At 41.9% G+C, this 16,655-nt stretch overlaps 2 protein-coding genes across 5 annotated transcripts; one reads left to right on the top strand and one right to left on the bottom strand.

Annotated features, from left to right (window-relative positions):
• Positions 1 to 50: 50 nt before the first annotated feature.
• Positions 51 to 16,188, bottom strand: ppp1r3ab (protein phosphatase 1, regulatory subunit 3Ab). Its single transcript, XM_056598148.1, has 4 exons — positions 15,185 to 16,188; positions 5,596 to 5,666; positions 5,429 to 5,508; positions 51 to 4,889 (listed from the first exon to the last, which is right to left on the bottom strand). Exons 1-4 carry the CDS (start codon positions 15,988 to 15,990, stop codon positions 1,755 to 1,757), a joined length of 4,092 nt encoding a protein of 1,363 aa, XP_056454123.1. The 5' UTR covers positions 15,991 to 16,188; the 3' UTR covers positions 51 to 1,754.
• Positions 6,518 to 13,907, top strand: LOC130388686 (uncharacterized). Of its 4 annotated transcripts, XM_056598152.1 has the most exons (6): positions 6,518 to 7,363; positions 8,918 to 9,050; positions 10,618 to 10,853; positions 10,952 to 12,028; positions 12,137 to 12,305; positions 12,825 to 13,907. In XM_056598152.1, the coding sequence occupies exons 3-6, from the start codon at positions 10,643 to 10,645 to the stop codon at positions 12,955 to 12,957; spliced, it is 1,590 nt and encodes a 529-aa protein (XP_056454127.1). In that variant the 5' UTR covers positions 6,518 to 7,363; positions 8,918 to 9,050; positions 10,618 to 10,642; the 3' UTR covers positions 12,958 to 13,907. The 4 variants fall into 4 exon arrangements, 3 of the variants coding, with proteins under 3 accessions (XP_056454127.1, XP_056454124.1, XP_056454125.1); XM_056598149.1 differs by having other exon boundaries at positions 8,918 to 10,853; XM_056598150.1 differs by lacking the exon at positions 8,918 to 9,050.
• Positions 16,189 to 16,655: the final 467 nt, after the last annotated feature.

Below are 16,655 nucleotides of genomic sequence, written 5' to 3' on the forward strand. Positions count from 1 at the left end.
TGTAACAACTCCATGCAGTCAACAACAAAAAGCAGAATCTCATTTAGCCAGACTGAAAAACATGTTTTTCACTTGATGTTGCTCGAAATAGCCATTTTATTTAAAATTTGTTTGCATACTTTAGTTGACTTGTGGGAGTGATGATTCTTTCCAGAATTGGTTGGAGGTCCCTAGAGACTACAGATCTTTTTCCAGCAGTCCAGCTGCAGCCCATATCATTGTAAATTAATTTGAACAAAAATATATAAAACAAAGGATCTAAATCGCAACAAACATTGTTTATTTCAAGGGACATTCTTTGAGATGCCTTGAATCTTGTGGGGTCATTCAAGGTAAATTGCTTATGTATATGAAACAGCTTAGATATATATCAATATTACACTTCTTCCAAGCCTGAAAAGGGATGCCAGAAATGCACATACTTGGCTAAGATCCAAAGTTTGTGATGGAAACCCGCTTATTCTTGCTTTCTTTCTGTCCAATTATTTCCCAGGGAAGGAATAAGGATTGAGGTAGTTGAGGGTTTAAAATATATATATATTCCTAGTTTCCTGACTATTTTATCCAGAAAGCCAACATAATAGAGAATATTAAAAATGTGGTGGTTTAGCTTCCTCACAACCACAAATAAACACAGAGCACAAAATGCCATGAAAAAACTTTTTGCCAATACTCTATTGAACTGTTATTTGCCGTAAACAATAATAAAATGAATTTGTTAACTACATGTACCATTTGCTTGATAGTGGCGGAACGTACCTGTCTTTATGACAATGGTCACACAGATTATTGGCGTATGTGGTTTAATTAGCTAAACCTGGATTTCCCCTTTCCATCATTAGCTTATCTTGTGTTTCTTTGTTGTAGGTATATTTGTAGCACAAATCTTTTTTGTAGCATTTATTCATAATGTAGATATTAAAACAAAGACTTACATAAATAATTGTATATATATAGATACATATAAATCTATATATATATAAACTAGGGAGATACAATCTCATATACTAGTACATCTATATATATCTATACATCTCCATTTACATTGCATTGTACCCAACTCTGTTATGCTGATAATTTCAAAATGGTCCACAGTGTTTGCTTTGTTGACACAGGAATTACCTTTACGGTTCATCATACCACTAATTGCTATGCTAACTACAGAAGGGGTATGAGTTATGTGTCATGATTTTAACAAACTGCATTTTGACAAAATTGCATGGATTCATGTTTTTCCACAGGGAATATATAGCACGTTAAAATAACCTGTTGGACATTCACTTCCAGATCAAAGCCTCAAAGTTAAATTCAAAGTTAAATTGAAGTAATCAGGTATACACGAAGTGAAATATATCTTACGTAAATCATGATCAGGATTAGGCTTCTTTTTATATTCATGGATTATGAAAAAGTTATTAAATGAAAGTCAGTGATTAAAGCTGCAGTATGTAACATAAACAAAATAGGCGGAGCCTCGTTGTGAAACGTTAGAATGGAATAACCCTGCACGGCTGCTTAACGGGTGAAGGAAATGTATTGTACAATGTACTGTGAGGGATTGTGGATGGGGATGTGTCTACACTCCAAGAAAAAAATCATACCTACTGCAGCTTTAACATAGGGATGTAAACAAACACAGCTCTACAGTAGTGATCTGACCTTTGTAAAATTCATTGTTTCGCCGATAAGCTCAGAATATATATGTATGACCTCTGATAAAAATTATATCTTCATGTTGCACCCTATAATCTAGTTTAGAACATTGTTGTTTCCGACTGACTGTCTGCTCGGCAATACAGCCAAAATATGGACAACAAGTAAAGAGCAAAACACGCAAGGAAATCATAATGGTATCCGACAACTACAAATAAAGCACACATGGTGATGCATAAAAGTGCCTTTAAGATATTACTGCAAGATAATTTGGACGTCCACTGGGCAGTGTTTACGCCTCCATATTCCTGATTGTCCTGTGTTGGAAATTGTCCAGAGTCGGCCTGGAAGTTCTCTACTTCCTTCTTTTCTGGCTTGTCCGGGATCTTTGTGAGCTGTTCCTCATTCACAGATTCACTGATGGATGGCATGGACGAAGACAGGAGCTTTGGTCCGTCTATCGAGAGTCTTTTACCCGTACGTGAGCCACGATCTCTGGGGAAGCTTCTGAACGTTTGGGGGGATGGCGCTGCCCGCAGGCGGTGCATGTACAACTCCATCTCTTCATCCGACGGAGAGTCACTGGAGTTGCTGTCCACCTCCCGCTCCTCGGCCGTTACATCCCATTCCGGCTCGTCGGTCGAGGCGCGTGACCCTTTGTCTGCGGCCCACGAATCACTTCCACATCGGGACGATTCAGAAAGTGCTTTTGATTGGCCGCTTGCAAGGTGTAACCTGTAAGTGATGCTTCGCACCTCTTCTTCTGAGATAAACTCCATTTCAGTCTGGAGATTTGTGGTTTCATTTTTCGGGGAGTTTTCTTTGTCTATTACCCTTTCTACCTCACACTCATGCACATTGCTCACTGGCGTAGATGGATCGCTCTCCACTTGCCTTTGACCAGCGTGTGACCCCATCTCTGGCCTCTCCGTCTCTTCGTTTCTCTCTTCTTTCGCTGTTCCGACCACAATCTCCTCAACCGTCTCCACCGCCACCCCTCCTTTCCCTGCTCCATGAACCTCCTCAGTGGCTGAAATTCGCTCTGCCTGAGCTTCTACTTCTACCTGAGTTTCTATGTCGGTTTCAGCTAGGTTTTCCTTCTCTTTGCTCCTTATTTCCTGCTGGTTATCTGTGTCATGATCAACATCTTTCTCAACCTTTTCCTCTTCCACTTCCTGTTCCTCCAAAACGAGGGGTTCCTTCACAGTTTCAACTTCAACTTGACTTTTCACTTCTGTCAAATCAAAACTTTTTTGTCCATCAGACCCTGTATTAGTTGGCTCTCTCTTTTCACAGCCCACCGCATTCTCCAAAGGTTGTTGCTCTGTGATCGTTTGCTTTTCTTTCAGCTTGTCGTTGTCTCTCTCACCATTTTCGTCAACCTCTTTCCTCATGACCTCTTTGCCTAATGCATTGTTTTCCTCTTCTTTGACCATCATTTCCCAGTTTCTGTCCTCGGCTTTCTCTTCATCTGGCCTGAGGTAGTCCTTTTTTGTGGCTGCGTCTTCACTTACGCAGCGTTCAGCCTCTGATTGCATAAAAACAGTTTCTTCTACCAGAGTTAGTCCAATTTCTTCAGCCAACATGTCTGGGTGTGTACAAGGGGTTTTATTCACTTTGATAAACTCAGATACATCCACACTGTCCTCATGTTCAACTGTAGGGGTTATATCCCCTTCCTCTATATTGTTTGTTGATTCATTTCCTCCGTTGTCCGGTTCTTCACCATCCTCCAGTGATGCTTTCAGGGTCTCTTGGCTGAGATCGATAGCAGAACCTCCATGCCCAGCTTCCAACTCTGGGATACTTTTATCCCCGACCGATATATCAGCGGCCTCAAACGTAACAGGACGCATAAAACATTTAGGATCCAGCTCCTCCAGTTGCTCTCTTTCTCTGCCCTGTTCCGGGTACACAGGAGTTGTTGACACAGCCTCAGTGGGCGGAACACCATCCTGTTCATTCGACTCGCCTGTGCAAATGAAGTCTACCGCCGCCACCTCACAGCAGAGCTGTTGCTCCAGCGCTTTGTTTTCACACGCTGACACCAACGGAGGCAAGTGCGGCAGTGGCGCGCGATGACTGGTTTCCTGCAGGACTTTCGGTTGTGAAGGTGGCTGCGATGGGTTCAATTGCGTCTGAATATATGAAAACACTTCCTCTGCTTCTGTTTCAGCCTCTGCTGTATCTTCCATTATTTGCTTTTCATACAGAATCTGCAGTTGACACCCAAGGGCCTGAGGGCCTTCGTCAGCGTTCCCCTGGTGATTTAAACCCGCTCTGGTGGTGCATGCGTTCGACTTCTCATTGTTTTCATCTGAAGGAGTCATGTCTTCATCCGTGGTCGGCTGGGGATAATTTGGTGCCTCTGTGCATTCATGCTCTGATTCCTGACAGTCGACATCTGTAGGGTTTGTGCTTGAGTCTGCAACCACGCTTACACACAATTTTCCCTCTATCGGAACAGTTCTATCGGTATCATTCAGAGGAGGCTTGAACGGATCTGGGCGGATCCCAGAAGACTCCTCGTCGTTTTTAGTCGAATCCGTCAACATGCTGTTCTCCATTGAGGCTCCCATCTGTGAAGGTCCTCTCAATGATTTCAATTGATCAGCCAGGATGCGATCCTCACTTTTCAGCTGGCCACACACCAGGGGGTAGAGGGGAGCCAGCACGGTCCCGAACGTAAAGCTACCGGGTGCGTTAACAGGGCCTTCTGGGTGCTCTGTCAAACGGACATCGCTATGTGATTCCTCTCCTGTGTTGTGGACAATACAGACTCTATCATCTCTTCGTCTCATACTCTGCAATGGCCTATGTCCATTTTCCCCTGTTATAAATGCAGCAGAATGCTGCTTCTGTTCCAGTTTCTCCTCTAAATGTGGTTGTCTGGCATGTGTCGCTGCTGTCACCTCGCTCCTTTTTGCACTCAGAGGATGGACAGTATCGATGCTCTCTGATTTTTCTGCCTCGGAAGATTCTCCGCTCTGTGCTGGTGAGATGTCACCTTTTGGATCGGCGGAAGAGCCTTCGGAACACGACGGAGAGCCCAAAAACGATTTCCCCAGGGGTTCGCCCTGCTTCGTACTGTCTGATGGTGGCTCCAAAGGCGACGCTTCCTTATCGTGAGCCTGATCTGGTTTGGGATCTTTCGTAGAGAAGAGGTCCTTCAGCTTTGCCTGCCGTGCTGCCCTGCGTCGACTCTTTCTGCTGGCCTTCTTCTGGCTGCTCTCCATCTGTACGTCAAAGAGATTGATGGATTTAGTTTTGTTTTAGTTGATATGTTATGCTTTGTCAAAAGGGATGATATTTAGAAGCTTCTGCCGAGTGCGTGAACTGTTGTGTTACGTTTGAACATCATGACATGATCATTACATTTTATTTTGATACACAAAGCTTTTATTTAAAATTGTTATGGGTAGTTAAGTCATTAATCAGTCAATCACTATGAACCTGAAGCTTTTCCGTACACTTCAGACTGCAATCGTTGCAACAAGACTTGCTCCAGTGTCATCATGATTCAGCTGGTATGCTTTGATTTACTGCTCTAAATATAAGGCGTGTGGCATTCTGCCTAGGAGTCTACCGCCCTACTCCCCTTATAATCCCGGGCCACCTTCTCTCCCGTATGTTTGAATGTGTGAAACCACAGATAGGTAACGGCAGATGGAATGATGGCACGCCATTAAAAAAATCCACAAATAATTTCCCACTTATGCCTTAATCAACAACCGTTTCATTTTAAAATCAAAGGAGAGACTCTATTTTAACTCACCTTTAACTTTTGACCCTCCTCCTCTGCGGTGGCTGAATGGGAGTCAGGAACTTGAGTGACACCTACATGTTTCGACACAACTGGAAAATAGCCAGATAGTGGTATGACGATAGTTAGAGTCGGACAAGGACATAGACTAGTTTACCAAATGAGTCCCAGTGAATTACCTGGAATAGTTTTTTCTATTGATTGCACTTTGTCCTCCAACGATGAATTGTCAACAGTGGTGAAGTGTTGTCTGTGAATGAAATTATTAAATAAGGTCAAGAACGCATTGTACTTATTCACATATGATCCCATATGTATGTTATAAATGATGATTAAATGATCCATCGATTGATGGGGCATTATGAAACTAAAACAGCAAAAATGTGCTCATCATATATCACATTACAAAATAGAATATCTAAATCATAATTTGGTATTGGTTAAATTAAATGAATTACAATGACACATTTTTGAATGTATTTGTCCCTTGAGCTCACTGTGTGTGTGTGTGTGTGTGTGTGTGTGTGTGTGTGTGTGTGTGTGTGTGTGTGTGTGTGTGTGTGTGTGTGTGTGTGTGTGTGTGTGTGTGTGTGTGTGTGTGTGTGTGCGCGTGTGTGTGTGTGTGTGTAAATACAATACCTAAACCCTAAAAGCAAGACCTAAATGTAATAGGAAACCCTAAAACCTTAAAACACTAAAACCTTATCCTCAGAATAACCCTAAAACTAAAAACGACCCTAAACATTAACCCCCAGAGGAAACCTTAACCCTAGAACCAAAAACCGATCCCTTAAACAGAATCTAGAAATGAAACCCTAACCCTAAAACAAACCCTAAAAAGTAATCCAAATAGGAAACACAAACACTTTACCTAAACACTAGCACCAAAATCATAACCCTAAACCCTAACCCAGATAAGAAACCCGAACCCTGAAACAATTTGTTCGAACCTGTAACCGAACCCTCAAACCTAATCCTCAACATGGGGTTGCTACACTGTAAAAAATGGTTGTAAAATTTACATAAAAACTATGTAAAATCCCTACAGAAGAGTATAGTAAACCCAAAAATATATATTTTTCGTTTAAATCACAGTGAACTTTTGTAAACTATTAAACAAAATGTTTTTGTTATATTTACAATAACAATATGTGATTATAATCAAATGTATTTGTTAAAACTACAAATATTGGTAACAAAAACAGCGAAATACTGTAATACTCTTAACAAAACAATTATGTTAATTTGACATGCAAATATTGTAGAAACTACAGTTTTAGCCAGTTGATTTAAAAATACAAAACATATATGTAATCATATATACAAGTCTATGCTGTACTTTTAACATGATCTTGATGAAACTATGCAAATTGAGATAGGCCTAATAAAAATTCTCACTGTGAAAAAAATGTCATTGTGAACCTCGAGGTTGCCTATCTATTTATAGGATATATAAAAATATACAATTATAATTCCAATGTTTTTTTTTATCATGGCTATTTGTAGCCAATCTGGTGCTGATCTTCATGATGCAGGTTTTATATTGGTGATATTGAGATTTGGTGAGTGAGATTGGTGAGCCAGATAAAAACATCCATGAATATTGGGTCATTTACGGAGGAACTGCACCTGTTTTTTTTCGTAAGCTTGATAAATGAGCACTGAGTCCGCCTAACTTAGAATTTAAAAGTGTGCAGCTCGTCTCTGATTGGATAATGACGTTAGGGCGGGAGGAGAAGCACGAGCTCCTCGTTCACGGCTTCAGCTGACGTCACCAACGAGCCAGTAGTAGCGCCGCCGCGTCTGCAGAGTGGAGAACGCATCAGAAATCTTCGGACTACCGGACTACTTTGTACTACTTTCATAAAACTTATTTTGGACAAATCTACGATTGGAAGATCCGTGGCTATTCAATCGATCCGTGGCTATTGCAACAAAGTTTGCAAGGTAAGCTTAAAATGTCGGCTACTTCTCCTACTTTTTGCTGAAAGCACATGGTGTAAGCTAGCACCAGTTGATATTTAGCAGGCGCTAGCAACAGTTGATATGTAGCAGGCTAAAGACCAATCGATTGATGACTATAAAAATGATCACCTGCGTCTTTTGTAGAAAGATATTGGTTACATTAAGAGGCTATGTACTACATTGCAGAGTGCATAGGAATGAGCCTCGTTGTCTTTTCAAATGTGTTGGCGCCAACTGTAGTCAAACATTTACCACTTATGCAGCTTTCAAGGGGCATTTTTATCGCGTGCACAATATACCTGAACCGCAAGCCACTCCTAGAGCTGTTGTTGCAGATTTAAAATGCGCAGTTTCATTATGTGCCCGCCATTTTCACACAGTGAAAGAGCTAGTGTCTCACTTAAATGATCATATTGGAGAGGGCAGGTCTGTGTCATGTCCAGTAAGTGGTTGTAAGCACATGTTTACAAAAAAGTCATCATTTACTTCTCACATGTGTAGGAAGCATAAAGCATGCTCCCCTGATGGTATTGATGACATGTACAGGGAAACTCGCCCTCAGCCCCCAAATTGCATTGCCAGTACAGATGATTCAGAAAACACACATGATGCTATGCCAACAGCCAGTGCTGCCAGTGATATGCCAGAGGTTGATAGTCATTCTTATCTCAGAAACATGTGTCTATTTTATCTTAAACTGCAAGGACAGCTGCTTGTACCTGCCTCTACTATACAGACTATTGTAGAGGAAATGCAAAATGTGCATGACTTAGGTCAAGCCTACACAATAAATAAAGTAAGTTCTTTATTAAAAAATGATATGAGTCTATCAGATGAAGCAGTCACTAAAATTTGTGACTGCATTAAAGAGTCAGATTTGTTCTCTTCCTGTCATCAGGGACAATTAAGAACAACATACACCAGAAATCAGACATTCAAAAAAATGTTTAAATACACGGAACCCCGAAAAGTGGCATTGGGAATTGATGAAAACATGACACAAAAATTCGCATACTACATACCAGTTGCAGAAAGTCTGAAGAGCTTTCTACAGTCAGATTTATGGAGGAATACACAGGCACAACAGTTTGGTGATCCTGATGTAGAGGTTTTTACCGATTTATATGACGGACAAAATTTCAAATGCCACCAGTTCTTTAATGAAAACCCTGAAAGCCTCAAACTGATTTTGTACCAAGATTCATTTGAAGTGGTGAATCCCCTGGGTTCTGGTAAAAAGACGCACAAAGTGCTTGCAGTCTATCTTTCATTAGCAAATTTACCCATCCATTTGCGTTCCAATACTGATAATATGTTTTTGGTCTTGTTATGTGTTGAGAATGACTTTAAGCGTTTTGGAATAGCCAAAGTTTTCTCAGAGTTGTTAGCAGATCTGAAATCCTTGGAGACGGATGGAATAAATGTAGATGGGGAAACAGTAAAAGCGGGTCTTTACTGCATTGCTGGGGATAACTTGGGTTCTCATTGTGTAGGTGGGTTTACAGAAAACTTCAGCACCTCTCAATATTTTTGCAGATACTGTGAAATCACAAGAACTGAGTTTCATGCTGATCCGAATGCCTGTGGTCCTCCACGCACCCCAGAGACGTATGCCACGGCTGTGGAGGGTCTCCAGGCTGAAGACATCCAATGTGTCAGAGGAATAAAGGCAAACTCTGTCTTTAATACCCTTGAGTCTTTTCACGTCTCCCAGCCTGGTCTCCCTCCTTGTTTAGGTCATGACCTCTTTGAAGGAGTCTTGTCATATGATCTAGCACTGTACCTGAAGAACATTATAAAAAAGAAAAAATGGTTCACATACAACCTCTTAAACAGGCGCATCAAGCAGTTTAAGTATAAAGGATCTGAAGCGCTCACAAAGCCATGTGCTGTCAAACCTGACGGAGCAAAGTTATCAGGGCAAGCCGTTCAAAACTGGAACCTTTTGAGATTGCTACCAGTTTTGATTGGTGACAAAGTTCAAAACCATCAGGATGAAGTATGGCAGTTAGCTCTCCAGTTAAAAGACATTGCAGATCTTATTTGTGCTCAGAAAATTTCCTTGTCGCAGATAGCATATGTTGACATTTTGATCCAAGAATATTTGGAGATGAGAAAGTTGTTGTTTCCTGAAATTCAACTAAAACCCAAGCACCACTATTTGCGCCATTATTCAGCACTGTTGTTGAAATTTGGTCCATTGATGAGGTTATGGACCCTTAGGTTTGAAAGTAAACACAGTTATTTCAAAAGATGTGCCAGACACTTGAAAAATTTCAAAAACATTTGTCAAACTTTGTCAGAGCGTCATCAGATGTATCAGGCATATCTTTTAGCTGGGCAAGAATGCGGTACACTACTGCAAGTGAAGGAGAGCTGTGCGTTTTATCCCAACCTCTACAGTGACACTATCAAACATGCAGTCAGGGAGTTAGCCTTTTCAGAAAACGATACCAAAGTTACCACAGACATTCAGTATAAGGGCACTGCATATAAAAAAGGACAGTTTCTTGTGTACAGAAATGATGAGTATATGGACTTTGGTGAACTTCTACTCATCTTGATTCAAAATGACACATCTGTGTATATTTTGATGGATATCCACAAAGGCACCTTCCTCTCAGAATACCATCTGTATTCTGTGACAAAGGACAGTCTTGGGTTACAGTGTATCAACATTGATGACCTGCCCGATTTCTATCCTTTGGTATCCTACATTCTGGATGGATACCAAGTCATTCCACTAAAACACAGTATTGTGGAAAAATAAAGTCCAATTAAAGCGGACTTACTTCTCATTGTAAATAGTTTGACATTAATATAAGTGTTGGCTGATGCATGTCCTTGCTCTGTTAAAGGTTCACTAAGCAGAATAGTCAGTTTAGCTAACTTCCTGTCACTGACTGCAGTTAGCAGTCCCCTCCCTCGTCCCTACGTCACCACATTAATGCACTGCGGTCTTCAAGCAGCGAGTTATCTAGCATAATTTCAGATCCATAAGTGTGATAAAAACATAATAAAAACCATCAATACAGGCATTGGGATCCCCGAAAAGTTGATTTGGCGATTACATGCAGAGGGAGTGACTGAGAGATCGGCTTTATGAAACGTGCACACTATTTAAATGATCACTGTATTAATAAAGAGCGGTTTAACACTTATATTAGCATCAATAAATAGCTTACTTCACCTTTAAGTGTATAAACTGTATATAATCTTTTCTGTTCTGTTTGAAGGTGGCATTTGTTCTTCAGTGCAAATATGTGTGACGCAGAGCGAACCTTCCTAGATGTCGCCATCACTGAATTCCTACCAGAACTTCCAGCAGTAATCAAAACCATCCTGGAAGAGCACTTGCAGTCCCTTGGTGTGGAGATGGCTGATGATCTACGCTTCATAACGGAGGCTGATTTGATGACAGCGTTAAGACCTGTACAAGCCAGAAAGCTTCTTTCTGCTTGGAAACGGAAATGTAAGTAAAACCACAACACCACAACTAATCAAAAACAAAAACAGACATTTTGTAATATTGTACAGTGTGTCATGATATTATTTTTTGGTAATTTACAGACCAGACTCCCGAGAACAGCTCACCATCATCTGAGGCAGCCTCATCTACCCAATTGCTGTCATATCTCTCAGTTTCACCCGGAAGTTCATCGTCAACCTCCAACAGCAGCCGAGTACTTGAAAAACAGTGGGACGACAACTTTGAAATTCCATGGAGTAAGTTTCCTGAGGAAGTGATGCATTATCTTGAGAGGGGAAAAAGGCCAGGCCCAAAACGGAGGAGGCAAATGGTCCGGATTGTTGTGACTGAGATGATGGAAAAATGCCCTCATGTAGGCAAAAAGCATTCAACCGACGTTGCAAAAAAAATGGTCGCAAAATATCCACATTCTCTGCAAGATGTAATAGAGGGCGATATTGTTGGAGCAGGCTACCTTTCCCTTGTCAAGCAGTTGCAAAATAGAATTGAAAATGCGAGGCGCACATCAACACCCAAAATAAGAAAAAGAAAACATCAGACTGATGACTCAGTCGACACAGACGAGATCCCATTGGAAGAGAGAGCAGCAATGCAGGACACGTATGGATGCATTAAATGGAATGTAGAATTTCTGCCCCGTGAAGAAACTCCAGAGAGCCAGCAGCAAAAGATGGAAAAACTCAAGGTGATGTTCCAACACTCTGATGCCAATCCAGAGGAGGTAAAATGTTTAATGAAGTCCACTTTTTACACACAGAGACAACATGTCAACCTGGGAAAAAGTATCAAAAGCCTTAGAGAGGAGTGGCCGTTTTGCTTTGATGAACTCGGCATGTCAGTTCACTTCAAGGAACTGACTGGGATTAACCTCAAAGAGACATTCACACAAAATTTGGATTTGAAGGGAAAAAGGCTTCTCGACTACATGGCCACAGTTTGTGTCAGCAAGAGCAAGTTTCTTCAGACTTATGCAAGGCTTCAGAGAATGCGGGGACAGCAGAGTGGCTGTTCAGATGACGTGAAAGAGATGCTCCTGCTTCTGCTCAGCTACTTTGATGAGAATGAGGAGTCCATGTTCTTCCATGTAGAAGATACATGTCTGGCAGAAGAAGTCCAACTGGAACAAGTGCCTCTGACACCCACTGTCATTGTCTGTGGTAAGTGTTTCATATCTCTTTTTTTTAATTACACTGTTTATAAATTATAAATGTTGTCATGTGAGTGCAGTGCTTGTTAATAAAACCTGTTAAATAATTTGTTCATAGGACAGTCCTGCTATTCCTCAACAAGGTACATGCTGAGTCTGGATCGGAACCTCGTCAACACAAACATCTCCTCCTTCATTTCTGCATTGTGCCTCATGTTCGGGAGCTACTACATTTTCAACATCCATTATCCATCTGAGCTGGCTTCAACTCTGGAGTTCCTTCAAAGGTGAGTAATCATGGCTTACTAATTTCTCAGACCGTGGGACCTGGAGTCTGGCTCAGAGGTTCCCGTCTTAAAGGAGAATGCCGGCCATTTGTAATCAATAGCCCTGTTGATTTGAGGCTACAAGTGCTGCAGTAGGAAAAATAACGTGAACATTTGGCTCAATATTTACCGAGTATCAGAACGACAGCTAAAGCAAACCTATTGGGCCAAGCTCCATTAAGATTTACTTTTGGTTTGCTTGCCCCCATAGGTTTGCTTTAGCTGCCGTTCTGATACTCTGTCAATATTGTGCCAAATGTTCTCGATATTTTTTCCTACTGACGGCACTCGGTAACAGGGCTATGGGTTAAAAACGGCACGCATTCTCCTTTTTAATCCAGACTTTAACTAACTGGGTCTGCCTCGGCCTTGGCTCTATAGGTGTGGCCTGAGTCTTGGTCTTGGTTCTTCTTGTACTTCTTTTTTTAAATGATCAATTAAAATGCTTAATATGCTTTAATATGCTTTTTTTTTTTACAGGTGTTTCTTCTCGATAAACCCAGAAAAAGGAACCAAAGTAGAGAGTAAGAACAACAAGCGTCGTCTCAACCTGAACCCTCGAGTCCTCACCCTGATACAGGATCTCTCCGATCACGAGTGGCGTCAAGCCTAAATATGGACTCTATGTGGACTCTGACTGTTTGTTTGAGAAGAGGTACTTTTAGTTTTCGCTTTGTTAATCCAAAATGTGTATTATGGTAATTAAGGCACACTAACTTTTCCTGGTAGAGGGTCCGCCACATGCTTTTTTCATAGTGTTATTGCTTTGTAGTTATGTTCCATGTTGTTGTTTTTTACGGTGAAGAACTGTCTTACTGCTGTGTTTCTAGATGGCTTGTTTAGGTTTGTTTCCTTACAGGTGGTTTTCCCCCGATGTGTTCTATGTCCCACGGGCACGGACGTGGTGACATCCTATACAGCAGGGTGCATATTGTATGGGGACGATTCCGAAACATAAATATATTATGTAGCTATCTCAAGTTAATACACACACACACACACACACACACACACACACACACACACACACACACACACACACACACACACACACACACACACACACACACACACACACACACTCCCAGTGTGTTAGTCGGGACACTTCCAGTGCTATAAGGCACTGATCATTTTCGGCACATTAGGCCACGTTTTAGAGGGATTTAAGCCTAAATGTGGACTCTGTTTGTTTGAGAAGAGGTACTGTTAGGTTTCGCTTTGTTAAATCCACAATTTTTATTATTGTTAAGGCAAAATATGTCATTTCTGTTTTAAAGTCTTGCAATATGTACAGGTGCACTATGTCATTTTTATCTGACACCTGCTTGTTTCCATTTTGTATATGTTGGAAAAAAAAAATCATCCAATTGTTTATTGCCGATGGCTGGTAAATAAATTTCCCAAAAGGGATATTTTCCTCTCTTGTCTTTTTTCAAAATTTAATTTTTGCATGTTTTGCAGTAGGAGTATTGGTAATAATTTTACAGGTGTATAAGTAAATTTTACATTATAACTTGATTATTAAAACATAAAAATACAGCATATTATAAATAGATTTTATGTATAATATACAGAACAGCACCATTTAAAATACAAAGTTTTACTGCTGTTCTACCAGTTTAAATTTGTTTTTTTGTATGATATTTCCCTGTTAAATTGACCATTTATTTATGCATAAGCAATTATTGGATGTAAAAAATACAGGAAATATTCTTTCTATATACAACACTGTAATGCAAAATTAACAAAACATTTTTGTAGAATAAACAGTTTTTTAATGTGATTCAGCCGTGATTTATTTCACTGTAAATCAATTTACATATTCCGTTGGTTAAGTTATCTACTGTGCTGCTGTATTTTTTACAGGAATTCTCTGGTAACCACAGCTGCCAGCGATTCCCTGTAAAAAATACGATTTTTTTTTTACAGTGTACCCCATGGGGGTGAGGCGCCCTGTTGAACATAAAGCAATGCATCAGTCAAAGTAATAATGGATAAAGTGATGAACTGAGTGGTTCCCCTCACTGGGCGACCCAGGAAGGCCTTTATTAATAACACTGACAGGAAGTCAATCCTGGCCGGTGTTCTGTCGATTCATGCTACAGAGAACTGCTAACATTGCGTGAATTGTAAGTAAGAAAATGCCGGGATCGATTGCCTTTAGTGATAATTGCAATAAAAAAATGGATAAAAAAAGAGGCCATTGAAAAAACCCAAAGTTTAAAATGTCACTGATTCTCATATCTAGTTGCAATGTGCTTCTCCTTACAGTCCCATTTAAGCCCCAGTCAAATTTTGCCCACATATACACTTACATGGTCTTAATAAAAACACTTATCCTACAAACTATTTAATAAAGCAACCAAAGTAATCTAACGAGCTGATACATAGCGCAAGGTTGTTGGTCTTGTGTGACAGTCTGCATGCGCAGAACTAATATGTAACACCTGAATCCAATCAGACCCCCCCCCAACATGATAGGAGGGCTTGTGCCTGGCATCTGTGGGGTGGGGAGGGGGCAAAAGAAGCACACAACGTCCTGCTCTCCATCAAATCTGTCTTGCCTCTTGACGCCCCCCCAGCCAACACACTCACAAATACAAATGAGCACACACATACACACACTCGCATTCACACACACTCGCATACACACAAACCCATGCACACACAAACACACAGATACAAACACAAGCACACATAAATACACACTTTACCCCCTCCCATCCTCACCCCCCCCACTGACCACCTCCTCCCATTCACATTAGGGACTGAATGTTATACAGCAAAAAGCCAGCAACTGATACAATCGATTGAGGCAATGCTTCAGCAACAGCACTCACCTTGCGGCCTTAAGACAACTTTTTCTGCACACACATTCTTCCTGCAGCCTACTTTCCTCTTCTTTCTCTCTCTGGTGGCAGAACAGCACATAGTTCTTGGCGTCGTTGTTGGCCCAGAAGGTCCCCACCAGAGTCTCGTATCGCAGGCAGAAGTCCACCCTGGCCCCCAGCTCGTCGAACGGCGGAACCAGGGTCAGCTTGAATGAAAAACAGTCTGTCACTCCATCGCCGGAGCCTTCCATGTACTCCGCCAGCAGGTCAAAGTGGCTGGCCCAGGCGTCTAAGCTCGTGCGGACAAACACCGTCTTGTCGAAGGAGACGTTGAGGACGCGCGCCACCCCTCTCAGGGCCGTGGTCCCGGGGAGGAGCTCGATGGACTCCAGCTCTATCTTCTGTTCCCTCACCCTCTTTCCCAGCTCCTCCAGAGCGCCGGGGAGAGGGCTGGGGAAGGACAGGTCGTAGGAGTATCGCTCCACCTCTTGCCCTTCCGCCTGCCTCTCGTCATAGCCCGGGGGCTTAGGGAAGTCCCGGCTGTCGAATTCCTTGACCAGCTCCAAACGGAGACCCTTGGCGTCCGCGAAGCTCACCCTCCGGGTGCCCGGCAACGGGGGTTCCCGCTGGACCTCGTCACACTCGTCCTCGGACGAGGACGACTTTCTCCGCGGGAGAGGGGAGGACTTGGGCCTGATGCCGATGACCTCCTCCCAGTAATCTTCGTCTGAGTCCAGCGTTCTGAAGCCCGGGCCCGGCACCCCTAAGAGGTTAGCGGGCCTAAAGGTTCTCGGTTCCACCAGTGCAGACTCCATGAAGGCCAGGCTCTCAGAGAGAGAGGGAGTCAGAGTGCAGCGCCTCTACTTCTGGCAGATGACATTCAGCATGCAGTGACTTAATACACGGAGTCCAGTTACAGATGGCATTGTAGCGTGGGCCAACACTATATATAGGACAGAGAGGGCTGGAGCTGTGAACACTAGTGTCCGGGTTTTGTGGAGACAACGGAGATCTTTTTCGTTGCATATATCTTAGCACTGAACTCATATTTTACGATGTTGGAAGACTAGACGTGATGTTTTTACCTCTGGGACTCCGGGGGACCACATACTTGAGATAGTTCTGTGATCTGTCTATAAACTCGAGTTGTCGCCTCTTGAATCCGGCCTATTTTTAACAGTCACGGGATCAAGTATGAAAGGGCATTGAAATTCCGGAACATTCAATGCAGTTTTTAGAGAGGAGAAGGTTCACGGCGACTTTAAGGTTGGCCTCGTATATATCAGATAAATAAACTAGATTGACAAATAAATAAACGGTAATGCAAAGGTCGGTAAATTAGAAATTACCATAAGCAAGACCGTCGATGAGGGACATTGCACTCACAGTCCAGCCGTCAAATAACACAACACAAAAGAAAGTTTATTATAAGAACGGAGAATAACTAATTGTTCTCCACAGCCTGTCAGTCAACACCTGT

This window comes from Gadus chalcogrammus, chromosome 9, assembly GCF_026213295.1.
Source record: "Gadus chalcogrammus isolate NIFS_2021 chromosome 9, NIFS_Gcha_1.0, whole genome shotgun sequence".
NCBI classification, from domain to species: Eukaryota; Metazoa; Chordata; class Actinopteri; order Gadiformes; family Gadidae; genus Gadus; species Gadus chalcogrammus.